Source organism: Moschus berezovskii, chromosome 23 (assembly GCF_049115385.1).
Source record: "Moschus berezovskii isolate FMDL1 chromosome 23, NW_MosBer_1.0, whole genome shotgun sequence".
Lineage (NCBI taxonomy): Eukaryota > Metazoa > Chordata > Mammalia > Artiodactyla > Moschidae > Moschus > Moschus berezovskii.
In genome coordinates this window covers 27899207-27926086 of record NC_142482.1, presented here as the reverse complement: position 1 = coordinate 27926086, position 26880 = coordinate 27899207, and the positions used below count along the sequence as shown (strand labels likewise).

The 26880-nt window shown below is 51.1% G+C and overlaps 1 protein-coding gene across 1 annotated transcript in view; it reads left to right on the top strand.

The window, feature by feature from the left end:
• The window catches only part of C23H6orf132 (chromosome 23 C6orf132 homolog), a 36320-nt gene that overhangs the window by 1540 nt on the left and 7900 nt on the right, over window positions 1-26880 (top strand). The window contains exons 2-3 of the mRNA XM_088831507.1: window positions 9524-9630; window positions 25948-26023. Coding sequence (XP_088687633.1) covers window positions 9524-9630; window positions 25948-26023 — 183 coding nt within the window. The remainder of the gene's footprint in view (window positions 1-9523; window positions 9631-25947; window positions 26024-26880) is intronic.

Below are 26880 nucleotides of genomic sequence, written 5' to 3'. Positions count from 1 at the left end.
TGATTGGAACTAGCATGTGAGCTGAGAGAGAAGGGCACCCAGCATTTCCAGAGCAAACAGCAGGAGCAAAGGTAGGAGGGTCAGGGCAGTTTGGAGGCAGGGTTTCGGAACTTAGCAAATACATGTGTCCTGCCAAGTACAACTCTCTAAGGCCTAAACACCTCTCTTCACCTGAATCTCAAACATTTATTGACCCCTTCTTAGGTGCAATAAGTCCTCCTGTTGTTGACTTGTTTAATCCTCATCTAGCCTGTGATGTAGGGACTGTTATTCCTGTTTGACAGATGGGGAAGCCGAGGCACAGAGAGGTTAAGTAACATGCCCAAGAGCACACCGCTTTAAATGATCGAGCCAAGATTTTCTTTTTTTTCTGTTTTTTAATATTTATTTATGTCTGTGGTAGGTATTCATTGCTGCACAGGCTTGGGGCAAGTGGGGACGGCTCTCTAGTTGGCGGTGCAAGGGCTTCTTACTGTGGTGGCTTCTCTTGTTGCTGAGCATGGCTCTAAGGCGTGTGGGGTTTGGTAGTTTCAGCTCCCAGGCTCTGAAGCACAGGCTCAGTAGTTTTGGTGCACGGATTTAGTTGTTCTGCACGTGTAGGATCTTCCCAGATCAGGGATCGAATCACCACTGAGCCAGGGAAGCCAGAGCCAGGATTTTCTTAAGTGTACAGCTCACGGATTTTTTTCTTTTTTTTTTCGTAGACTTATCAAGTTGTGTAATTGTCAGCACAATTCAGTTTTAAAACATTTTCATTGCCCCCAAATTTCCCTCATGAGGCAGAGCCAATATTTGAACCCAAGTTGTGGGGCTCCAGAGTCCACACTCCAGCTTGCAGAGGTGACTTTGTGGAAGGTATGGATGAATGAAAGTCGCTCAGTCGTGTCCGACTCATTGGGACCCTCTGGACTGTAGCCCACCAGACTTCTCCTGGAACTCTCCAGGCAAGACTACTGGAGTGGGTAGCCATTTCCTTCTCCATGGGCCTTCCTGACCCAGGGGTCAAACCCCGGGTCTCCTGCCTTGCAGGCGGATTTTTTTTACCATCTGAGCCACCAGGGAAGCCTCGCAAATGGAAGGTAATCAAAGGGGAATTTGGATGGAGAGGCATCTACCTGAGAATACCTCCCCCCACACTCCTTCCCCAAGGGGAATGCCTTCCTTGCACACTTCTCTACATTTTTGCTTTACATACTTCTCTACATTTTTGCCATAGATAAATTCCCCAACATTTTTCCTACACCAAACAGACTTCTGGTGGGGTTAGTAAAGAGATGTGGGCCTCGTGCCCAGTCACCTCTGGCCAGCTGCTGCCTCCACCAGCAGGGCTTGGAGCCCAGGGAGCCTCCCGTTCCCTAGGGCACAGCTGGGTCTCCAGCTGACTCAGCCTGCTTGCACCACGTGGAGAAGGGGGAAGCAACGCGCAGCCAGCAGAATGGCTCTCCAGTGTTTCCAGGGTATTACCCGGGCACCAGCGAGTGTAGCAGAAGTCTTCCTGCTAAGCAGGACATGTGTTGGAGTTGGGGACAGGAAAGACTAGTGTTGAGGATTCTCGGATGTGATGAAGACCTCAGACCTATTTTGGAGTCCACCTCTGTCAATAATTGGGGGCCTAGCCACTCTCTGGGCCTCAGTTTTTTTTGCTTCTGTTAAGTGGGTCCAGCAGTCTGGTGTCCAGGCTCCTTACAGAATGATTGCTTGACTTTTGTATATGGCAGTGCTTTGAAGAGCATTGAAAGGAAAAACACTAAAACAAGGATTGGCAAATTATGGCCCATGGCCTGTTTTTGTAAATAAAGTTTTATTAGAACATGTCCAGGAAGCCCATCATTTGCATATCTTCCATGGTTACTTTCATACTACTAAGGGCAGGTTTAAGTGACTGCAGCAGAGACAGTGTGGTTCACAAAGCCAAAAATATTTACTATCTGGCCCTTTACAGAACAAATCTGTCAACTCCTGCTTAGTTTATTATCAGGGCATGTCTAGCTCTGAGCACTTCCTGCTTCATTTCCTCCTCCTAACATTGCTGTAGACCAGAGGAAACTGATCTGTGAAGCGGTCTCAAAGGGGTTGGGATTAGAGTTTCATAGGGTCCCTGAGTCTGTGACATTCTCTGAGATGCTGACAGGATCCATACGCTTGGCTGTTCTCTGGTAGGTTGGAGGGGGAAGGAAATCAGTGGGGAGTATGTAAGGGAATTAAGGAGTACGCACTTGCTGTTTGGCGACAGTCATATAAAAATCTGTTTGCACAAGGGTAGGCTGGGTGCAGCAGGTAAAATGCAAACAGTCATGTGAGTGTGGTGATGGGTAGATTTTTCCTTACAGGATTTCCCTGGTATTTATCCAGTAACTATTAGAAGCATTTCACTTAATGCAATTGCATTCCTAATGAAGCCTAGGCCTCCCCACCTGGTCCACGCAAGGGTCTTAAAAGGCCACACAATTGTTTTTAAAGTACGTGAGAAAACAGAGATGTGGATCTTTCCAAATCTCACGATAAGGGACTTGCTGCAGCTGGAGACCAGGCTGCCAGTGGCTCTGGACTCCTCCCTTGGCTCTTGGATCAGTTGAGCCAAGCCTCCTTATCTACCGTCACTCCACCCCACCCCACCAATAGGACGCCCTGCTTGCTGGGGGCCCTTTCTCCGAAATGTAAGTCACCTTCCTCACAACCACCTAGGATGCTTATTTAAGATGTACATTCCTAGGGACCCCACCTGAGGTATAGGAAGTCAGAATCTCTGGGTTAAGACCCAGGTTCTGGACTTTGCACCAACTCCCAGGTGATTTTTTTTTTAACTAATTAATTTATTTGGCTGTGTGGGATCTTTAGTTGCGGCATATGAACTCTTAGTTGCAGCATGTGGGATCTAGCTCCCTGACCAGGGATCGAAGCCAGGCCCCCTGCATTGGGAGCACAGAGTCTTAGCCACTGGACTGCCAGGGAAGTCCCCTAGGTGATTCTTTTTTTATGCGAAAATTTGAGAATCCTTCCCCAGATAGAGCTGGGCTGTTCTCTCCCCCACTGAGGACTTCCTGCAGTTCTACATAAATGTATAGGGCCTATCCCAATTCCTTATCCGCGAGAACCCCTGGGCATTCTCCCTATGGTGGCTGCAGGTTCTACTAGTCCTGCTCCTGGGGACCTCGTGTCTTAGGCCAGGCTAACGGGTAAGAAAGCCATGAACTCCAGGCGCTGAGCACCTATTTCTGGCCTGGGACAGGCTGGCACCAACTTCCTGAAAGGAAAGCTGACCTGTGCGTGGAAGGGGTGTGAAGGAGATTTCTGTTTACTCCCGTCCCCTGGAGGTGTGCTGTGGTTTGCTGGCAGTTCAGAACACACACACTCACACGCACGTTTTCTGGCAGTTCAGGACACACACACACACACACACGCCCCGTCTCTGCTGTCCCATTATATAAGCTCCTCTTGTTCCTGCAGTTCAACTTAGAAAGCCAAGCCCTTCCTTGACCACCGCAGGCTACAGGGTGCCCCTTCTCTCCCAGCCAATAAATTAATGATAATAATACCATAATCGTCATTATTATTTTCCCCCCTCATTCTCAGTCATGTCCAACTCTTTTTCGACCTCATGGATTGTAGCCCATCAGGCTCTTCTGTCCATGGGATTTTCCAGGCAAGAATACTGGAGTAGGTTGCCATTTCCTTCTCCAGGGGATCTTCCTGACCCACGGATTGAACCCATGTCTCTTGAGTCTCCTGCATTAGCAGGCGCTTATCTCCTGAAACAGGCACCATACTAATACTAAAAACTGTGCTTTCTCAATTGACTCAGAGGCTCTGTCAGTCTGACTCAAGGCAGCTCAAAAATTAGTGCATCCAGTCACCCGGGACCTTGTTAAGATCAGATTCTGATGCACTTCAGACATGTTCTCAGGTGAAGTTCACCAGGGCTGTAGGCCGTACTTTGGGACGCTTGTCCTAGCCTGGAAGCGGGCGGGGTTGTGGGGGGTGACTGTTTGCTCCGCTCCTCCTCCTCCAGTCCCCAACCCAGAGGCTCCTCCCTCCAGTGGTCCCCCCTCCCCTATTCTGTTGCTCTCCCAGCCCAGCCCAGCTCCACCTTCGGCGTCCCCTCTGCCCTTGGACAAAAGCTTCTCTCTGGCACCCCGGGTCAGACCTGCTGAGACTTGCTGGGACAGACCAGCCTTTTCAGGTTCCTGTCATGTGGCCCTGTTAATTAGCAAGGAAGGGCCTCATCAGCCGTTTGTGGGTTACGTTCACATGGGGCCCCCTAGTTGCGTCCCTGGAAGGCTGGGGCTCCAGCCAAGTGACAAGGATCAGATGCCCTGCCTCGGTGGGATGGAGGTTGGGGCCTATTTTGGGGTTCCGGGTTACTCTGATCAAAGTAACAAACTCTCCCAGCTGGAAACCCCACCCTTTTTAAGCACCTGGAACTTTTTATTAAAAAACATAATATTTATTTATTTACTTTTGGCTGTGCTGGGTCTTCGTGCTGGGTTTTCTCTAGTTGCACTGCACGGGTTTCTCATTGCGGTGGCTTCTCTTCTTCTGGAGCACAGACTCTAGGGCTTGCAGGCTTCAGTAGTTGTAGTATAAGGGCTCAGTAGTTGCGGCTGCCCGGCTGTAGAGGACAGGCTTAGTTGCTCCACGGCATGTGGGATCTTCCCGGATCAGGGATCGAACCCCTGTCCCCTGCATCTGCAGGCAGATTCTTTACCACTGAGCCACCAGAGAAGCCCCAAGCACCTGGAATTTGATGAGACGCGTGGCCAGTGCTCATGAGGTCACGTGGGGGCTCCTGGCAATTTGGCTAGCCTGTCCCTGTCACCCCAGCCTTCCTCTCAGCTCTGCTAGCTTTTTTCTCTCCCTTGATTTTGGTAGGCTTCTCCCAAAACGATCCCCGTTTGACAGTGGGGAAACCCAACCTGAGCAAGTGCTCAGAGTCCTCAAGTGCTACACGGAGGAGCTGGGGAATGACCTCAGATCTGATTCCCGGATGCATTTGTCTCCTCCAGGCCTCACCAGCTCTTCAAGCTCACTGGAGACTGAGCAAAGGGATGTCGAATCCCTGCGTTAATTCCCTGCCGTGCTGACTGTAGCCAGAGGGAATTGGATTCTAGAGTCAGGTTGCCTGGACTTGAATCCTGGCCTCTTTTCCTCACCAGCTGTGGGACCCTAGGCCAGGAACTTAACCTCTCTGAGCCTCAGTTTCCTTATCTGGCAAATGAGGATAGTAAAAGTGCCTCCCCCACAGGTGTGTGAAGCGGGACATAAAGAGAGCTTAGAATGGTCTTAGCTCATAATACTGCATATCAGGTATCACACAGTTACATTAAAAAAATATTATTATTTATTTGGCTGTGCCAGGGCTTAGTTGCAGCATATGGGATCTAGTTTCCAGACCAGGGATCAAACCCGGGCCCCCTGCATTGGGTGCCTGGAGTCTTGGCCACTGGGCCACCAGGCAAGTCCCAGACAGTTACATTTTTATCATTCATTTCCTCTCTAGTTTGGACCCATCTAGGATTTGAGGAAGGAGCTAAATAACCGTCCTGGACTTCAGCCTCCATGGAGACCCATGGGCAGCTTTGGGGCTGCGGCAGGAAGAGCATTTTGTCAGGCTTTCAACCCTGAGTTCTGTGAGGAAAGAAGGCCCAGTGAGAGCTTCCTCCTTTTGGGGAGAAGCAGAAAGGAAGGGCTGGGAGTGAGGCAGCCATGGGTACCCAGTCCTCAGCTCCCCCAGAGCTGGCGGTTCCCCACCTCCACACAACACACACACACACACACACACACACCCTGCTCCAAACCAAGGAAACTAGGTCAGCCTATTTGGGGAGAGGCAGTAAGCCACGTGCCATGTGTAGGGCAACCCCTTATTTGTGCCTGGAGCCTAGCACTGCAACGGGGCACCCCATTTGGGCCCTGGCACCACTGCTGCTCTGAGACTTTGGGCCAGCCCCCGCACCCTCAGCCATTCTGGGCCTCAGTCTCCCCATCGGCACAGAGGACAGCCCTAAGCATCCAAACTCTAGAATTCTCCCTGACAAGGGAGCAAAGGGCCACCCGCCTCCTGGTGGCTCTGCCCCGTTGGGTAGAGTTGTCCAGCCTCCTCTCTGTCACCAGCTTTATCTCCTGACTTCATCTCCCTCAAGAGGCCCTCCTTTATCTCCTCTATTGAGGAGGGGGATTCCCAGAAAGTTATTCTAGTGTCCCTGACACTGATCCCAGCAGAGTTCATTTACTTCTGCAGGAAAATCCCCAAAGTTTGACTCTGTTGTCTTTCTCTTTATTTTGGACCTTGAGCTTGAGGCTCAGAAAGCCCCAGCCCTGACCTTGAACTCTTGGGCATCCCAGCTTATGGCAGTGGTCACACTTACCCCACTTGCTGGTGTGACTTGACCAGCTGGGAACTGAGCCTGGGAATGAGGGGCCCAGCAAAGTGTGCCAGGTTCTAGGCACACCTCTTTTTCTTTTTTTTTTTTCCTCCTTGAAATAACATACATTTAGTATCTCATAGTCCTATGGATCAGAAGTCTGATCTCACTGGGCTAAAATTAAAATGTCAGTAACACTTTGTTCTTTTCTGGAGGTTCTAGGAGAGAATGTTTTCTCTCCTTTTCCACCTTCTGCCTGCACTCCCTGGCTCATGGCCCCTTCCATCTTCAGAGTTGGCAACGGCCAGCTGAGTCTTTCACACATCACACCACTTTGCCTCTGCTTCCCTCATCATATTTCCTTCCCTGAATCCCAGCCTCACCTCTTAGAACTGGGAAAGCAGCTTGTATTTCTGAGAGGTGCTCCCGTGGAAGGGAGCCACCTGGGCCTTCCACGCCTGTCTCTACCAGAGCTGCTCCCTTTCCACAGGTATTCCAGAGAACAGTCATATTCTTAGAGAGGGTTCCCCAGTTCAAAACAACCACAAACCAACTAAGACAGCAGTGCCTCAGAAGATGGGCTGAGTCATGAAATCTGTGGGCTTCCCAGGTGGCTCAGAGGTAAAGAATCCAGCTGCCAATGCTGGAGACACAGGAGATGCAGGTTCGATTCCTGGGTTGGGAAGATCCCCTGGAGGAGGAAATGGCAACCCACTCAAGCATTTTTGGACAGAGGAGTCCATGATGTTGAAAACAGTCAGACACGACTGAGTGACTGAGCATGCATGAAAGATGCTTAGAAGCGTGCCTGACCTATTACAAGGGTCCAATAAATTCTACCTGGTATTATATTATTACTGCTATTATAGTGACCAGCTTGCCAGGTTGCTTGCTTCTAAAACTCCTGTGCTTAGTCAGCTCAGTCGTGTCTGACTCTTTGCAACCCCATGGCCTGCCCGCCAGGCTCCTCTGTCCATGGGGATTCTCCAGGCAAGAATACTAGAGTGGGTTGACATGCCCTCCTCCATGGGATCTTCCCAACCCAGGGATCAAACCCAGGTCTCCCTCATTGCAAGAGGATTCTTCACTGTTTGAGTCACCAAGGAAGCCCCAAAATACTGGAGTGGCTAGCCTATCCCTTCTCCAGGGGATCTTCCTGACCCAGGAATTGAACCAGGGTCTTCTGCATCGCGGGTGGATTCTTTGCCAGTTGAGCTACCAGGGAAGCCCTAAAACTCCTTTGTACACAATAATGTTAGCTATTAATATTGTGGCAACTCAGCTGCAGAGAGGATGCTCCCTTGACCCCAACACTGGTACATTTAAATGAAATAGTGAGAGGGAGGGGCGCATGCCTGGGTTAGTCCCCCCCCACCCCCTGTCCTACTAAGGGGCCAGGCAGCATGGACCTGGCTGCTAGGTCAGATCTAGGTCCTTGGTTTCAAAACAGCCCTGTCTAGAGAAAGTCCCAGGAAACCCTGCTGTCAGCACGCTGGTGAGACATTAGAGCCAGCGAGAACTGGGTGGGCTTTAGTGTTAGCTGTTGGAGGTGTGGTTATCTCTACTTTTCTTGTTTCTGATTGGGCCAAATCTACACTCTTACCACCTCCTTCTCCCTCCCCACCCACCCCCTGGTGTCTTGGTCTCCAGGCCCAGGCATGGAGCCTGGCAGCCATACTGGGAAATCAGGTTTGCCCAGAGTGTATGGGACAGGGCAGTGCTGGGAACTAGAATTTCCAGGGACGAGGGGAAAGCTTGCTGTGTTGGACCCTCAGAAAGGTGGAGAATCTGGAATGTGCTAGCCAACTCTCTGCCTGGTAGGGCAACACACAAAGGTTCCTGGGTCCCATTTCTAGGGTGCCCCCTGGAGCCTCCATGTCATATTCAAGGCCCTCTATGTCGGATCTGTAAACTCTTGCAATTTCCCCCTAAAGTCACATACAAGAGGAAAAGTAATCACCATTCATCCAATGTTTCAGTTAGTAGGATACTAGTTCGTTGGAATTTTGATTTTTCTCCTCTGTCCTCTCTGGCTAAAGAGGAAGTCCCCTATTTCCCATAAATGGAGAAAGTCCTCCTTGCTCATGGCCCACGTAGTAGGAGGTCCGCAGTGACTCCTGCCTCTCGGAGGTGACAGTATGAATCTGGGGCAGGATGGGAAATTCCTATCAATGTGTGCTAAGAGTCATGAGGACGATTGGTTGAGAAAATGTGACTAGCATCTCACTCCCTCCCACTCCTGTAGAAACAGCCCAGAGCACAGGTCCAGCAACTAGAGGAAGAGAAATGTTCTGTATCATCTTTCTACAGGGCACAGAACCACATTTGCCTGCCCCATCATATCTCTCATTGTACAGATGGGAAAACAGATCCAGACTGGTTATACGACATGGCAAGTCCATGGCAGAGCTGGGATTTGTATTAAATCAGGTGGACCCTACTGTCCTATTCTTTCTGCTCTGCCCTCAAGGACACCTCAAATGGAGCCATGACTCCCAATCATTGATGGTTTGGGGGTTAACTAAAGAAATCTTGGGTTAAGGACTTCCCTGATGGTCCAGTGGCTAAGACTCTGCACTCCCAATGCAGGGGGCCTGGGTTCAGTTCCTGGTCAGGGAACTAGATCCCACATGCTGCCACTAAGACCCGGTACAAGCCAAATAAATAATAAATAAAAGAGATCTCAGGTTAGCAGAGTCCAGAAGGTGGGTGCTGAGCCACTGGGTGGCCTCATCTGCTCTGCTTGTTTCAGATTAGAAATTCAAACACTCAAGAGAAAACAACTTGTTTTCTTCCCTCTCTCAGAGATGAGCGTTAGCTGGGGCCTTGGCCAAGCTCTCAGCGCCCCCAAAGGAGGGTCTTGTGGGAGTGAAGGCTCAGATCCTGCAGTGGGTGGATCAGGAGACAGATGGCAGCTGGGAGCCGAAAGCCCCAGGAGACCCCGAGAAACCATCCCTGGAGTCCCTCGCAGTGCTGTTTCCGGCGGCCCCATCAGCACATGCCCACCTGTAGGATCTTGTCATGAAGAGGCGCCTGGCAGAGCCAAGCAGGGGCCACCAAGGGGCTTGGTTTTCCTTACTGGTAACTGTAGGGCAGACTGAACTCAGTTGGCCCCCATGCCCTTGATCCCCAATCATGGTCCCCCGTCTTGTCTCCTCTAGATGGGATCTATTATGGAGACAACCGTTTTGACACCGTGAGTGAGTCGGGAACTGCCACGCTGAAAGCTCGGCCAAGAGTCCGGCCCCTGCTCACCTTTCTTCCACTGGTGAGTATGTTCTGCCCTGAGGTCGGAGGGTCTGCTCTGGGTGGGCCACCTGGGCTGCCACAGAGAAGGCGGCCCCACCTGCCCTGGTCCGAATGGTCATCAGCCTCACCCTCTGTCCATCCTCGTCCTTCCTGATGCCAGCTGAGGGCGGCTCCTGGGAGGAGGCATGGCTCACGACAGGAAGGCTGAGATTGGGGTGTCAGCTCCTTTGAGTCGAAACCTAAGGAGGGGCTATGGGGAACTTGCGTGCAGAAGCAATGCAGTGGTAGGTACCTCCAGCTCAATGGGATTCCTATTCTACACTCACCAGGGGCTGCCTGCTCCATGCCAGGCCTTGCATAGCATGCTGGGATTCAGAGATGATTGAGCCAGCATTACTCAAGGAACCCCCTACCCTGTATAGGGGATGAATCAGTAAAGAGACTGTTAATGCGTAGACCAGAGCAGGAGCAGCCGACCTAGCCACAGGGGTTGGTCAAGGAAGGCTTCCTGGAAGAGGTGACACCTGAACTGTCTCAAAGTTCAAATAGCAGTGACCCTTGGGAGAAAAGCATGTGGACTGCTTTATTTGTGGGTCTGAAACAGCCAGAAACCAAACACTCCCTTCTGGAGCCTGTGATTGGGCTTTTGCTCTCTGACAAGGGAAACAGACTGAAAACAACCTCTCTGTGACTGGTTCTATTTACTGTGACGAGAGCTCTGGCTTTTCCAAGGCAGCCTAGGCCCGTGCTGTCCAATAGAAATACAACGGGAGCCTCAGGTATATCTTTATCATTTCTAGTAGCAACATGAATAAGAAATAGGTAAAATTAGTCCAGAGATGATCATTTCAACATTTAACCAACGTAGAAGGTACGACTGAGATGCTTTACATTCTTTCTTTCACGCTAAGTCGTTAAAGACTAGTGTGTCGCACTTTGAGCACACATCCTGCTTCTGAGCTGTGACATGTCAAGGGCTCAGTAGACACTTGTGGTCAGTGGCTACCATATATAGCAGCCCAGATTGAGACCTAAACAGCCTCATAAATTCTAGGTTCATTACCATCTGTGAGACCTGGATCCCGGTTGGGACAATATTGTCACAGGGGTCACAGCATCTCATACCTCCATGAGGCTCTGTTCTGCTCAACTCACAAGGCACCAAATTGTGATCTGAGTTTTCAGGGGCCCGTTAGACCTCACAGCACCTGATACCTTGGTCCCTGCACCCACAAGTTCTGCCCAGCACTGCCTGGCACAACTACCTCCCTCGCACCATCGTCAATTTTTTTCTGGTTGTTCAACCTCGCCACAGACCTGAGATTCTAGGTGGAAGAGACTGAGTCTTACAGTCTCCTTGCTGTGTCCCCAAGGCCTGTATGTGGAGGGCTGAACATACAGACCGTTGGGCATACAGCTTTATTTTCTGCTTACAAAAGCAATTCACGGACATCACAGACAAATACAGAAAGTACAACACCACCAATGAAAAGGTATAAAGCAAATGAGTCCAGTCCTCACTCTTTCCAGAGATGCATAAAACTGTTTCCAGGGTTACCACACCCATATATGCAGATGAAACAGTTTTGATATTGTCTGTCACTAGAGGTGAATTTGATTCTCTCCCTTCATCTACCACATACTCAGAATTACAGTGGTGGGCACCCAGCGCTGACACACCCATGCCCACTGTGGTTGATAAAATATTGAAATAAACGGCTGTTGCCCCTTGAGTGGCTCTTGCTCTCTTAGCTCCTCTCTCAGGTTCGCACCAGCAAGTAAAGGGTTAATACGGCATAACTGAGTTTGTTCTGATTGGTCAGCATCCTGTATCCCTGCCTCTACCCACCCACTCACTTTGGACCACTTGAGTAACAGCGCAGGTTCATACCTTTCTGCCCTCCTCCCTTCTGGTTTGGGTCATCTGGTTTGGATCTGATCTGGGCCAACCAGGGCCTAACTGGGAGAGCTGCACAGGGTTAGGGTCTGCTGACTGGTACTGGCTTGGGAACAGCCCTTCAGGGTAAGCCTCAGACCCAGTCCCAGGAGATGGGGGCTTCTCCCCAGCAAACTCACAGCCCCTCATTGGTGAGGACGAGGGAATGAACTCACCGTGAACCCCTGAATCCACAACTGAAAGGAACCTCGTGGGGTCCACACCAGCCTCCCTTGACACTGGCGGGAACTGAACCCAGAAAGGGAAGGTCATTCCATGCCTTCAGTGCCAACCATGCAGCTGGCGTGGTCCTAGCCAGCAGCAGGGCCATGAGATCGTGACTGACGCGTGAGGGGCCCTTCCTGTGTGTCAGGCACCATCCCAAGTGGCTCACCTGCGTTAACTGAACTGATCAAGAAACTGAAGCTCAGGATGGGGAAGTAACTTGCTCAAGGACAGGCAGCTCAGAAGTGGCAGAGCTGGGGTTTATGGCCAGGCTCCAGGGTCCAAGTTCTATTGGGCCATCCTACCTGCCCCTTCACCCACAACCTAGAAGATTTTCCTTCTTCCCTCCCAGCGTCAGCCTGCAGAACCACCTGCATCTCCTGGGTCTGCCTCTCTGAATTCCTGCCTGGCCTTTTGGGGATCACACACCCTTCTGAGACCATGCTGAGGCTGTGGGCCATATCCACACAATCTTGCTTAGAATTCCAGCACAGGGATCTCAGGCCCTGGAAGCCCACCTACTATGCACCACGAGATTAGGAACCCTGAGCCTGGCCGCCTGTGTCCCGGGGATGTGTTTTGCTCCTGACTCAGGTCCTAAGATACAAAGCAGCCCCAGCATCTTTCATCACCCACTTCTGGGTTACAGGGAACCCAACTTCTCTCCCTTAGGCTCTGGACTGGGGCCTCTGCTTTCCTCTTGCCTGGGCAGAAGGCCAGGAGAATGAGAGGCAGGAGGGCAGAACTGCGGGTGGTGGAGGTTCACACGCAGACCTGCACGTGCTCACCCTGCCCCCCAGCCCCCCGAGCCAGGTTGGGTGGGGAGCTGGGCTGTGACACCGCCTCACAGCTGGCCTCGCCCCTCCCTGTCCTGCCTTCCCACACTCAGGGGGCACCTCCCAGGCCTGACCCTGGGGCAGGGGAGGGGCCAGGCTGCAGTGCCCATGACAGGCCCATGCTCTTCCTTGAGTGCCATCTAGGCCGGGATGTCTTCTGAGCTCACAGTTGCTCTCACGACCCCTCACGAGCCCCCTGTAGGATGATGTGAGAGGGGAGGGCAAGATGAGGAGGGGACGGGCATGGCTGGTGCTTCTGCTTCCTTCCTGGAACTTCCTTGCCTATTGAGGTGAAAGTGCAGAGATTGAAGAAATATTTTGGCCAACTGCATACTTTCCCAGGCAGCTCGCCACCGAAGGCCAGTTACGATAAGGACCCTGGGATCTCTCGGGGACTGGGATGGGTTCTGGATTCATCCACTGTTGACCAGTCCCTGCTCTGCCTCTGGTCCATGAGGCCCTTCCTCTCCCGGGGCCTCTGGCTCCTCACCCGTCAGTGGGGTTACATGGGATGGTCTGCTAGGGTCTCCTCAGCTGTGACTTTCTGTGTTCAAATAACTCTCTAACAGAGGGGCAGGAGGTGGGGTCAGCTCCCTGGAGGCCCCCAGAGATGCCAGGCCCTCTGAAAAGGAGAGGCCCTTTAGCCACCAGGGCTCCTCCCCAACCCCACCCAGACTTCCTGCTTTGAGAGCTCCAAGGAGCTGGATTCGCATGGCAAGCTTCAAAACTGGGGGGTGAGGGAGGGACGTTGGTGAGCATCGGAATAAGAAAACTGAAGCCCAGGGAGGGGGGATGCATGCAACTCCCTCAGCTCCATGGAGGCAGAGACAGACCCCAAACCCAGCTCTTCTCCTCCCAATTCCCGTCTACACCACCATGGATGGACCTGGGCTGAGTTGGCGAAGGGTGCTTTCTCCCCACTTCCTTCTCCCTCCAAGGGGAAGCTCGGCCCAGAACTCAAGCCAGAGCCTGTCCTTAGCTTCTGAGAGCTGAGACAGTAGGACAGCTGGTGGTGGGAAGGGCAAACTTGTCTCTGGGGATGCCTCTGGCCCTACCCCATTCTGAACCCGACCATCTCAAGGGCAGTGCATATGAGGAATTAAAAAAGAAATGCCAATGAGGCAAATATGGGGAAACTGGCCGGACAGGTCCCCGGGTGCCTCGGGCGGTGAGAGCTCCCTGGATCACCCCACCCTCTGAGTCAGGCAGGGCTGGCAGGGCCTGGGGAGATGTCAGGCTGGGCTCCAGGCAGGAAGCCTGACTGTTTTGGGCCCCACCCTCTACTCAGCAGAGATGCAGCCCGAGTCAGCCGGATTTCTCCTTTCCCCTCTTCCTCTCCATCCCCCAGCCCCCGGAGCTGTGGAAGCCAAGGCCCAGGCTCCCTTTGGGGTTGGCGCTTCTTTGGGTGAGCTGGGAAGGGCCGTCAATCACGATTGACTTTTGAGTGATTCTCTTGGCTGACGTTAGCTGGCAGGGCTCTGGGGTAGGGGAGCTCCGGGTGTTGCTGTGGGAGTGGGTGTCGGAAGCCTGCAGCCAGTGCGCAGATGGAGCACCCCTTCCCCGCCAAAGCCACCCTACCTCTGCCCTCCTGGCTCTGATTGCCTCAGCCTGAAGCCCCAAAGTCCAGCACACACCCTCATCCTAACCATATATGACCACCCCTTGGCCACCCTATGGGGCTTCCCAGGTGGTGCTAGTGGTAAAGAACTCACCTGCCAATGCAGGAGACGTAAGAGATGCAGGTTCTATATCCCTGGGTCAGGAAGATCCCCTGCAGGAAGAAATAGCAACCCACTCCAGTATTCTCGCCTGGAAAATCTTATGGACAAAAGAGCCTGGCAGGCTATAGTCCATAGGGTTGTAGAGTCAGACACAACTGAAGTGACTTAGCACACACCCTTGGCCACCCTGTGGGTTCAGGGATGTGTGCCCCCTGCTCAGGCTGCCTTCAGAAGGACCGATTGGGAAAGAAGCTCTGGAAGTGACCTAAAGTGTGAAAGTGTTAGTTGCTTCAGTTGTGTCCAACCCCTTCTGACCCCATGGACTGCAGCCCCCAGGCTCCTCTGTCCATGGGGATTCTCTAGGCAAGAATACTGCAGTGGGTTGCCATTTTCTTCTGCAGGGGATCTTTCCAACCCAGGGGTTGAAACTGGATCTCCTGCATTGCAGTTCTTTATCACTGAGGCACGACAAGAGGCCTAAGGGCCGTTTAAATGGAGGATTCTAGGGACCTTGGTGTCCGGAGCAAAGTCAGGAAGGGGGCGGGGTGGGCTTTTAGGGCTTGTCTCCTTGACCCCATGGACTCCTTGCCCTGCAGGGAAACAGAGCACAGCCCTCTACAGATGAGAGTCCAGGGCCAGGTCCTATAGCCCAAGTAAGAGAAATCCTGGGGTGGCAGGTCGGTCCAGAGTAAGATGGCATTGTTGGTGGAATTCTCTGTCCCCCAGGAAGGGGGCATGAGCTTCAGCAGAGGGCAGAGGCTGGGGCAAGGAAGTCCTGGAGCTCACCTCATGAGACGAGTTGACTCACTGGAAAAGAGTCTGATGCTAGGAGGGATTGAGGGCGGGAGGAGATGGGGACGACAGAGAATGAGATGACTGGATGGCATCACCGACTCGATGGACATGAGTTTGAGTGAACTCCGGGAGTTGTTGATGGACAGGGAGGCCTGGCGTGCTGTGGTTCATGGGGTTGCAAAGAGTCGGACACGACTGAGCGACTGAACTGAACTGAACTGAAGGTTATTATTATTTTTTTTACCTGGACCATTTTTTAAAAGGTCTTTATTGAATTTGTTACAGTATTGCTTCTGTTCTATGTTTTGGGGGTTTGACAAGGCATGTGGGGTCTTAACTCCTCAGGGGAGCCCCCTGCACTAGAAGGTGAAGCCTTGACCACTGGACTGCCAGGAAAGTCCTGGAGCTCTTGATTTTAAATGCTCACTGGTTCTCAACTTCCGAGAAGCTGCTGTGTGGTGACACGTTGCCAACCCTCACACCGCCCCCAAAAGCCAGGAAACTGGCAGGGCTTCACCCAGCTGGGGACGTTGGGTGCCTGGAGGGGTTTCCTTGTGGCCCTCATTCCAGGGGCCCATCCCCTTGCTCCCCAGCCTACAGCAGTGTTCCCAACCATTCCCGGCTCTGACTCTGACTCAGGGTCACCTCCCTCACCCCCTGAGCTCTGCACCCCACCCTGAGGTGCCCCAGCCAGGCTCCTGGAGGAATCTGTGAGGAAGTTTGCATTCCACAGTGTGTCACTAAGGCTCTGAGCTGGCTCATACTCAAGGTCATCTGTGTGCAGCCCGTTGGCCCAACCCTTGTGACCCACCCTTGGGGTTTGCCTGCGTTCTGAGGAACCCCAGGTATGAGGATGTGTGTCCCAACCCAGGGAGGCCAAGGGGACTGGGCTGGGGCCATCAGTGGGATGAAGCTGTCCCCCAGATCCTCGTGGTGCTGCAGGGGGCTAGTGGTGGGCTCTGACTCCCTGTAGCTTTAAGGGGGGACAACCTCAGTCCTCAGACAGGGAATGCTTTCCTCCCCTCCTCTTTTCTGCTTTCTTTCCTCCTTCTCTTTAACTCTGAAATATTTGTGGTCAAAAGGGCAGTAGGGGATTCCCAGTGACCTGGCCCTGACTTCGGGGAAGCACCCATCTATCTCTTCAGGCCCAACCAGACAGACACATCCCAGGAGCCCCTCCCAGAGCAGAGTATCCATGGACTCAGGCCACTGCTAACCCACTGAGCCTTGTTAGGACCTGAGGGGTAGGGGCCCGGGGAGACGCCTCCTCCTTGAGTGCTTCCCTGCGGAATCTCTAGGTGTGGGGAGGCCTCCGATGTCACAGCAAACCCACGGAGGTGGGATCAACCCCATCTTACAGATGAGAAAACTGAACCTCAAAAGGCAAGAAGGGGGCACACTTCCCGACTGCTGAGTGTGTGTCTGATTCTGTCTTTGAGATGATGGAGTTAAGATTGCCAGTGTGGTCTGCCTGCCTACAAAATCCATGCTTTTCTTCTTTTTTTAAGTATTCCCTTATTTGGCCGCACTGGGCCTTAGTGGCAGCACACAGGATCTTCACTGCGTTACGCAGGATCTTGTGTGGCAGCACCCGGACTCTCTAGTTGTGGTTCGCAGGCTTAGTTGCTATGCAGCGTGTGGGATCTTAGTGCCCCGACCAGGGATCGAACCCGTGTCCCTCGAATCACATGGTGGAGTTTGACCCACTAGAACGCCAGGGAAGTAAGTCCCCAAGCTCTTCTTGATTCCAAGAACTTAAAAAAAAAAAAAAAAGTACGTATTGTGTGTGTGTGTGTATTTTTTAATGGTGAAGGAAACAGAAGTTCATTGTTAAGAACTGAAAATAGAGACAAGTATAAGGAAGGAAATATATATAAATATTCTCAGAGTGGCGCTTCCGTCCCTAGGCTCCCTGCCAACTAATCATTGCCAGGTGACTTGTCAGTATATGAGGCTCTGATGGGGCTGCTTGATTGAGCTGGGGAGCTGGAGCTTGCACCCCTGTGAAGTGGGCAAGGTGACGGGGATCTTAGCTTCTGGGTGTTGTCCGGGTGTGGGTTCGGGAAGGGCTGAGGCCCAGCTTCAGGGGGAATGCCCCACCTGGACTCTGCCCCAGGCATTGAGCAAGGGCTGCTGTTGTGGAGTGGGGGTGGCCTGGCTGAGGACGGAGGCGCCAGGGGGCTGCCCCAGCAGAGGGGCTCAGATGCTCATTTGCATGTTCTCGGTCATTTCCCTTGCCCAGCGGGTGGCACACCCGTCCCTCCATATGGGGCTTCTGTCCTTCAAGGGCCAGATACATCTCCCTCCTGAGTCTACTTGAGGGGCACGCCAGCCCCTGCAGGCAGCCCCCTGGGGCGTGGGGTCTGTGATTTTCCCAGGGCAAGCATGCTGAGGGTGGGGCAGCCCTCGGCTGACTGCGGCCGTCACAGGCCCATGTCGGAGCCAGCAGTGACCTCAGGCCCAGTCCTGCCCACTTGGCCTCGCCCTGTGACTCCTGGAAAAGCAGCTTCACAAACTCCGCCCTCCCCCCTCCTCCCCCTTCCTCCTCCCCTGCCCCTACTTGTTCCGCCACCCCCCTCCCCCCAAGAACTCTCCGGAGACAAGGGCGGAGGTCTGTCCCAACACCTGGTCATGGAAGGGTGGTCTCCAGTGTTCAGGCCCCTGCCCATATGGCACAGGTGAGCCGCGCACAGACGGGACACCTTATGGGCCGGGACTCAGGCTGGAGATGATCCTAAAGAGCGTTCACAGGAGAGAGAGGGAAGGAGGCCCTTTGTTCCCAGTTAATTGGTGGTGGGTCTGGTGCCAGAGCACAGACTTTACACCTCCCTGTCCTGTGTTCTTTCTACCTCTCATTCATTCATCCAGGAGTTTCTTCACTCACCCAACTCTCACTGAATTGCCCCATCTGTGCCAGGTGGGGCAAAAAGAATCAGCCGTCCCCCCTACCCACAGGTAGGCTGGGCCAGGCCAGCAGAGACCACAGTCACCTGCAACAGGCTTCGTTTGTGCTGGAGGAAAAGCATGAGGGTGGATACTGCAGTGGCACAGAGGGCAGGCTCCGAGTCCCAGTATCGGCTCTGCTGTCTATCAGCTGTATGACCTTGGGCGACGTCCTTAGCGTCTCTGTGCCTCAGTTTCATCTTCTATACAATAAAAGCAACAGCCTGCCTCCTAGGGTTGCTACGAGGATTAACTAGGTTGCTACATGTGAAGTACTGAGAACGGTGCCTAGCACACAGTAGGCACCTAATAAATGTCAGGTATCAGAATGTACACACAGTCTGAGGAACACACAGAAGAGAAATGAACTAGGGCTGCGGTTGCCAAGGAGGGCTTCATGGAGGAGGGGTATTTAATCTAGAGTTTAAGGATAGGTAGGAGTTTGCTGGACAAAGAAGGGCATCTAAGAAGAATAAGAGCCAAAGTTCAAGTAGATAATTAATAAGGATCTACTGTACAGCACTGGGGACTCTTCTCAATACCCTGTAATGGCCCATATGGGAATACAATTTTAAAAAGAGTGGATATAGGGATATGCATACTGATTGATTTTATTGTACAGCAGAAACTAACACATTTTAAATCTATGCGAAGAGTTGACTCACTGGAAAAGACTCTGATTCTAGGAGGGATTGGGGACAGGAGGAGAAGGGGATGACAGAGAATGAGGTGGCTGGATGGCATCACTGACTCGATGGACATGAGTTTGAGTGAACTCCGGGGGTTGGTGATGGACAGGGAGGCCTGGCGTGCTGTGATTCATGGGGTCGCAAAGAGTCGGAGGCGACTGAGTGACTGAACTGAACTGAATTGATACTCTAATAAAAAAAAAGAGCAAAGCAAGATTTGGGAGGTCTGAGAGGATGTGGGAGTGAATCTCAAACAGCTGCAGTGATTCTGCACGGTGGGGGAGGGGAGCAAAGCCAAATCATCTTGGGGCTTTTTCAAGCTATAGATTCACCCCCAGAACCTCCAGATACTCCCTCCAAGGAGTGGTCTCTCTGCTGTACTGAAGACCCCTGCTGCAGGGAGCCCACTTGCTTTTGAGCGAGGCAGGTCTCCAGGGACACTGGTGGAAGAACACAAGAACCACTAACTGGAGCCCAGAGTTTGTGGAGTGGATGCGAGAAGGCGGCGGGAGCTGCGGACAGGACAGCTTATGAAAAGTCTAGAACGCCATGCGAAGGCCTTTGAGTGTCATCCTCCGGACCAATGGAAGGATGCTGAACAGGGAAGGGACCTGCTCTGGGATGCATTTCATCTCTTTATTTATTTTTTAAAAAATATTTATTTTTGGTTGCACTGGGTCTTACTTGTGACTCCCGGGCTTCTCTCCAGTTGAGACGTGGGGGCTCAGCCGGTGTGGCCCACGGGCTTAGTTGCTCCGAATCAGGTGGGATCTTAGTTCCCCAGCCAGGGACTGAATCTGTGTCCCCTGCATTGGGAGGCAGAGTCTTAACCACTGGACGCACAGGGAATTCCCTGAGATGCATTTTAGAAAGAACATCCTGGCATCAGGCTTAAAGAATGGGTTGACACAGAAGCCAGGGAGATGGTGGCAGTAGTCTGTCTGTCTTTCTGGGTAACAGTGAGGACTGAAGGAGGGCCGAGCTTTCCGGATAGCAGGGAGGGACACAGGATGTGCCTGGCAGAGCCAAGTGAAAAGCTGGGGGTGTGGGTGACGGGTGGATGCCTGGAAAGACAGTGATACCTAACAGGCTGTGAGTTCTTAGGCAAGTCACCTAGCCTCTCTGCCTCGGTGTGCTCATCTGTAAAGGGGAGGTGGTAATAACACCGATCGCATTTCCTGCTGTGAAGAGTAAATGAGCTAAGAGGTGGAAGTCAGAGCACATGGTCCAGAGTAAGCGCTAAGCAGCAGCTGTTATAGTTACGGTGAAGGTCGGAAATATTAGCAACGAGAGAAAGAAGCGAGATGCTGATGTCTGTCCAGAGGATGGGTAAGCTCTAAGTCTCCCTCAACACTTTCTCCCTTGACGTTCTCGTTCCTTTGTTTGCGGGATTGTATGCCAAGTTGCTTCAGTCGTGTCCAACTCTTTGTGACCCTATGGACTGTAGCCCATCAGGTTCTTCTGTCCCTGAGGTTCTTCAGGCGAGAATACTGGAGTGGTTGCTGTGCCCTCCTCCAGGGGATCCTCCTGACCCAGGGATTGCACTCTCATGTCTTAAGTCTCTTGCATTGGCAGGCAGGTTCTTTACCACTGGCGCCACTATGTTTTAACTTTTTAAATTGTTAAGATACATAACATACAATCTACCATTTTAACCATTTCAAAATGGACCTTTCAAGGGTACTAAGTAACTTTTTCTTTTTAACCAGCCCTAACCTAATAGCATATTAAAAAGCAGAGACATTACTTTGCCAACAAAGGTCCATCTAGTCAAGGCTATGGTTTTTCCCGTGGTCATGTATGGATGTGAGAGTTGGACTGTGAAGAAAGTTGATCGCCGAAGAATTGATGCTTTTGAACTGTGGTGTTGGAGAAGACTCGTGAGAGTCCCTTGGACTGCAAGGAGATCCAACCAGTCCATTCTAAAGGAGATCAGTCCTGGGTGTTCATTGGAAGCACTGATGCTGAAGCTGAAACTCCATTACTTTGGCCACCTCATGCTAAGAGTTGATTCCCTGGAAAAGACTCTGATGCTGGGAGGGATTGGGGGTGGGAGGAGACGGGGACGACAGAGAATGAGATGGCTGGATGGCATCACCGACTCGATGGACATGAGTTTGAGTGAACTCCGGGAGTTGGTGATGGGCAGGGAGGCCTGGCGTGCTGTGATTCGTGGGGTTGCAAAGAGTCGGACACGACTGAGGGACTGAACTGAACTGAGTCAGACATGACTGAGGGACTGAACTGAACTGAACAGAACTGAATGTGCAAGCAGTTGCAGGAATAATACAAAAACTCCCCAGAACTGCCACCTAGATTCACCATTTGCTTTATTTGCTTTCTCTCTCTTGTTATTTACACACTGTTTCTTCCCAAATGTTAAAGAGTAATTTGAGACATCGGATCCCTTTATTCCTAACTACTTACCTATTCATAACTTTGTAAATCAACTCTGATGCAATTAGAAAAAAAACAAAAACCTTCCCTCTTCAAAAAAAAAAAATCTTACATACTACGTGTGTGCTGTGTAAGCACAGAGACATTCTCTGCACAACTAGCAAATTCAGGAATTTAATATTGGTTCGATACTATTATCTGATCTACCTTTTACATTCAGTCATTGCTGATTGTCCATTAAGACCCTTTTACAGCACACCCTTCCCCCATCGTCGGATCACACATCGCATTGAGATGTTACCTCCAGCCCCTCTTCCAAAGGAGGCTTCACCTCAGTCCTCTGAGGCTAAGGGAGGCAGGTAAGGAAGTTCACTCCCCGTGGAGATGGATGCTGTTCACATCTGTGCATTTGCACACTGAACTCTGTCACCTCCCAAGCCAGGGCACTGGATGCCAGCTCCCTGGGTCCCCATGTTGAGAGGGGAGTGACGTACCTCTGTTTTACTAGCACTTGCATTAAAATGAGTTTGTATTTGCCTGCCCCAGTCCACACTGGTGGAAGGGACAGCTAGCCCAGGCAGGTGGGAGGGGAAGAAGCAGGGCCAGCTGGGGCTTGGGGCTGCGTTCAGTTCAGTATTGGGGGCTTCTAAGATCATGGCATCTGGTCCCATCACTTCATGGGAAATAGATGGGGAAACAGGGGAAACAGTGTCAGACTTTATATTCTTGGGCTCCAAAATCACTGCAGATGGTGACTGCAGCCATGAAATTAAAAGACGCTTACTCCTTGGAAGGAAAGTTATGACCAACCTAGATAGTATATTAAAAAGCAGAGACATTACTTTGCCAACAAAGGTCTGTCTAGTCAAGGCTATGGTTTTTCCAGTGGTCATGTGTGGATGTGAGAGTTGGACTGTGAAGGAAGCTGATCGCTGAAGAATTGATGCTTTTGAACTGTGGTGCTGGAGAAGATTCTTGAGAGTCCCTTGAACTGCAGGGAGATCCAACCAGTCCATCCTAAAGGAGATCAATCCTGGGTGTTCATTAGAAGGACTGATGTTGAAGCTGAAACTCCAATACTTTGGCCACTTCATGTGAAGAGTTGATTCACTGGAAAAGACTCTGATGCTGGGAGGGATTGGGGGCAGGCAGAGAAGGGGACGACACAGGATGAGATGGCTGGATGGCATCATCAACTCCGTGGATGTGAGTTTGGGTAAACTCCGGGAGTTGGTGACGGACAGGGAGGCCTGGCGTGCTGCGGTTCATGGGGTCGCAAAGAGTCGGACACGACTGAGGGACTGAACTGAACTGAACTGAAGGGGCGAAGCTGGACTTTGGGACCTACCCCAAGGGTAACAGAGTACCACAGCACCTCAAGCACTGTGGGGATGTCATAGGTGTGTCCTGGACTCATGCGTGTGTATGTGTGTGTTCGTTCCAAGGCCGCTCAGGAGACAGACTTCCATCCTGTGGTCTTTGGGATCTAATGCATTTTCAGAGTTAAGCTCAAAGGTGAGGTGGACAGTATTACCGCCAGCCCATAAAGTCCGTCTGTGTTCCTCATTCACACATAATTATAGGGTGACCCAGAAGGTGCTTCTAGGATTCCAGGCAGCTTGCTTTGATTGTTCACATTATTTTCACCTTTGTGGGGAGAAGATTTGGAACACAGTTTTCTGCGTTAGGAGCATTATCTCATTTGGTCTTCATAATGGCCCCACAAAGCAGGAAATATCTCCATGTTATACATGAAGAAAATGAGTCTCTGATTTGTAGAAAAGGGAAGTTGGGAGGCCTAGGTTTGCACCCTGTCTCTTAAGGGATTTGAGATAACATAGTGCTGGCACATAGTAGGTGCATAAATGATAGATTAACATCATAGTTGCTATGGCTCATTCAAGGTCCTGCCACTGGCAGCGTCACACAGGCAAAATCCAGAGCATGACTGGAATCTGAAAACTCTTGATGATAAGTCCCTGGGTCTTTCTACTTTCCAATTATGTGCAAAAGAGTAAAGAGAGCTCAACCCTGGCTTTTAAAGGCCTGGCCTCCATCTCATCAAAATCAGAGTACACATACTCCATGAGGGCCGTCAGGCAATCATCATGGGTATACCGCAAAGAGTCGGACAGGACTTAGCGACAGAACAACTAGACAGTCTTGTGTATTGCCCCTCTTGTAGTATGTACCACATCTCAGGATGCAGGATTGAGAGATGTTGAGAACAAGTATGTGGCCATGTGACTCAAACAGAGGCAGAAAAAAAAGTAGATGATGGAGCAAAGCCATTCAGTTCTTCAGAATTCTTTAAGAACAAAATGAGTGGTTTGCTGCCCTCATATAACCAGAGAGTGATTCTGAAACTGCCCTTGGTACCCCGAGGTCTTGTGGATTTTTGTGAAACATCTGCCTTGAATCCCCCTTCTTATATATTAAACCATTAAGTCTAGAGAGTTGGCGCCATCAGCCCATCAGTGAGTAATATCTTGGCCTACTATGTGTCCATGTTTGGGGGGTTCCTATAAGACACGTCCCTGGACTCCAAGGAGCAACCAGATCTCATTGGAGGAACTGGGGGAATATCTAGAGCACAAACAGGCATCCTCCCCTGTGGGACTTGGCTGTGGGTTGTTCTGAACAGCAGTCGGTCAGATGGCCTGGTGCAGACAAGGGATGGCTCTGTAGGAATAACTAGAGCTAACCTTTTTTGGGTTTTCATTGTATGCCAGGAGCTAAGCGCTTTTTGTGTATTGCATCACTTAATCCTCACAACTTCCCTAGAATACGTAAATTCTATTTTTTCTTTTGTGACCATGCTGTGTGGCATATGAGAACCTAGTTCCCCAACCAGAGCTTGAACCTGTGCCCACTGCCACTGGGAGTGTGGAGTCTTAACCACTGGACTGCCAGGGAAGTCCCAGTAAATTCTATTTTTAAATCAGTTTCCTAGTCAAGGAAACTGAGGTACAGAGACCCTAAGTCACTGGCTGAGTCATATGGCCAGGAGGAGGCAGAGCTGGAATTCAAAGTCAAGCAGTCTGGCTCCAGAACTTTCTCAGTCCCTCTACCATCTTTCTAGAGGGGCTCTGTGAATCCTTTTAGGATTAGAGACTTGGACTTTAGTGAAGCAAAATACTCAGGGGTGGGAACTCCACAGACCTGGGCTTAGCACCACTGGTCGTGAGAGTGTAAACCACTTATCAAACTTCTGAACCTCCATGTTCTCTGGCTCATGGGGACAGCTTCTTCTCACAGGGTAGTGTGATGGTGAGCCTGTGTTTACAGCTCAGAGCGAGGGGTGTTACTGGAGGAAATGGAGGTGGGAAGGGGCACAGCCCGACCAACACCCAGTATCAGGCATGAGCATGAACCAGAGGGTGGGTGGGAAGGATCCTAGGGAGGGAGCTAGTTCAGTTAGATCATCGGATTGGCTGTAACAGGTGAATGGAAATAAACACTAGCCTGACGGATATACTGCCAGGGTGTTGAGGACCTTGAAAGCTACCATAAAACGCCCCACAGCTCCTTCAAAGGACAGGTGTGTGGACGTTGTTAACATATGGAAATGTGTGTTTGGAGGGGGAAAAAAAAAGAATGCAAAATAGTATATACAGACCAACAGCTGTGTAAACACATTATGGTCTGCACGCCTAGAGATCAGAAAGGCATCTGCAGTGTTGTCAATTCGCCAGGTCACCACTCTTTTCTTATTTACTTTTCTATAACTACCTAATGAAAACTAAGAGTGAATGGGAGGCCAGGCCAAGGGGGGTTGGCTTTTGATCTTGTGGACATCCCTGGGGAGTCATGCACAGTTTTGTTTTTTTTTCTGTTTCAATTGAGATACAATTTATATACAGTTGACTCTCATTACTTGCAGATTCGGTATCTGTAAATTCGCCTACTCGCTAAAATTTATTTGTATCCCCCCAAATCAGTATTCAAGACACTTTGGCAGGAGCAGAGCAGTGAAAAGTTTGTCACCTGCTGCACAGGGAACCAGCTGAGGTCGAACAAGACATTTTGCTTCCTTGTATCAGCCCGTGTACTGTAAATAAGCATCCTTTTCTGTTTAGTGCCAGGCTTTTCATATTTCTTTGCTTTTTGTTGGTGATTTTGCTATTTAAAAATAGCCCTCAAGGACTTCCCTGGCAGTCCAATGGTTAAGACTCTGTGTCTCCAATGCAGAGGGGCATGGGTTTGATCCCTGGTCGGACAACTAAGATCCCACATGTTGCGTGGCATGGCTAGAAAAACATTTTTAATTTTAAAAATTAAGTAAAACGCCCCCTAAGCACAGCGCTGATGTGCTGTCTAACATCCCCACGTGCAAGGAAGCTACGAGGTGCCTTACAGAGGAAATACGTGTGTTAGGTAAGCTTCGAAGGCATGAGTTATGGTGCTGCTGGCCATGAGTTCAATGTCAGTGAGTTAACAACAGACATTAAATAAGGTGTCTTTAAAGAGAAACACGCATAAAGACAAAGTTGTATATTGATCAGCTGATGAAAGTGACTTGACCAAGATTTACAGGATCCTTACCCTGTATTTCCCTCAGGGCATGGATCCAGTTTTTACTAATTCATTGTTTGCAGCAATTTCACAGACCCTAACTACCGCGAATAACAAGACTTCACTATCATAAAATTCACCCTTTTCACTGAGCCCATATTTCAGTATACTCTCAAGGTTATCCCTGTGGATTTTCCAGCAATTATAACGGTCTCACAGAGCAGCAAGTTAAGAATTGTCTGTCTTTCCCTGTCCCCTGATGATTCTGCTCTCTTTCAGGATGCCCAGGAGAACCATGGACTGGCTGTACCCACCCCCTGTGTGCCAGACAGTTTTGCAGACAAACAGGTGACAGGTAAGAGGACCCCAGGCTTGAGACTTGTCCATCTTTCTTTTTTTCCTCCTTAAGCCCAAGCATCTGGACCTCCCTCCCCAGCTGGTGATAAAGCTGGAGTTCCCAGGCCTCTTGGCTGCTAGCTGCTGTGGGTGGGAGATGAGGAGGGCCAGGGCTAAGGCCCAGGGGAGAAAGGATGGTTAGGAACGTGGCCAGAGCAGGAACAGGGCAGCGTGAGTGATAGAAAGAACCCTGGAGTCAGGCAGCCCTGGCTTTGAATCCCAGCTCCCCTGCATATTAGCCTCGCTCCCTGGGGCAAGTCACTTAACCCCTCGCCCCTCCGTATCTCTGGGCAAGACAATTCCAGTTCTGGAGGCACAAACAAAGCACTGGATAGGATGTGAGTCACTGCCTGTCATATCCCTGCTCAAAACCCGCCAGTGACTCCCTTGTCACCTAGCGGAAGGGTTCTTGCCAGGACGGCCAGAATCCGGCCCCACCTGCCTGAATCTCCTGCTGGCTTTCTCGTCTCATCTCATCCCGCTCTCCTTGCTGCTCCTTCAATATCCAGGCTCGTCTCCACCCTGCTCTTCCCTTGCACGTGTGCCCAGCTCTCTCCCTCTCTCATTCCGTCTTTGTGCCAATGTTACCTTCTCAGCCAGGTCTTCCTGGACCTCCCTATTCACACTGCGCCCCCAGCACCCCTCCTGGATTTCCCCTCCGTATCACTCTTCACCTCGATGTGATGGAAATTTACTGACATATTCATTGTCTATCTCACTGTCCCGTTAAAACACAAGCTGCAAGAGGGCCAGTATTTTGACTATTTTTTGGTTTGTCTTTTCTGCTGTGTCCCAGCTCTTAACACTTGGGTGTTC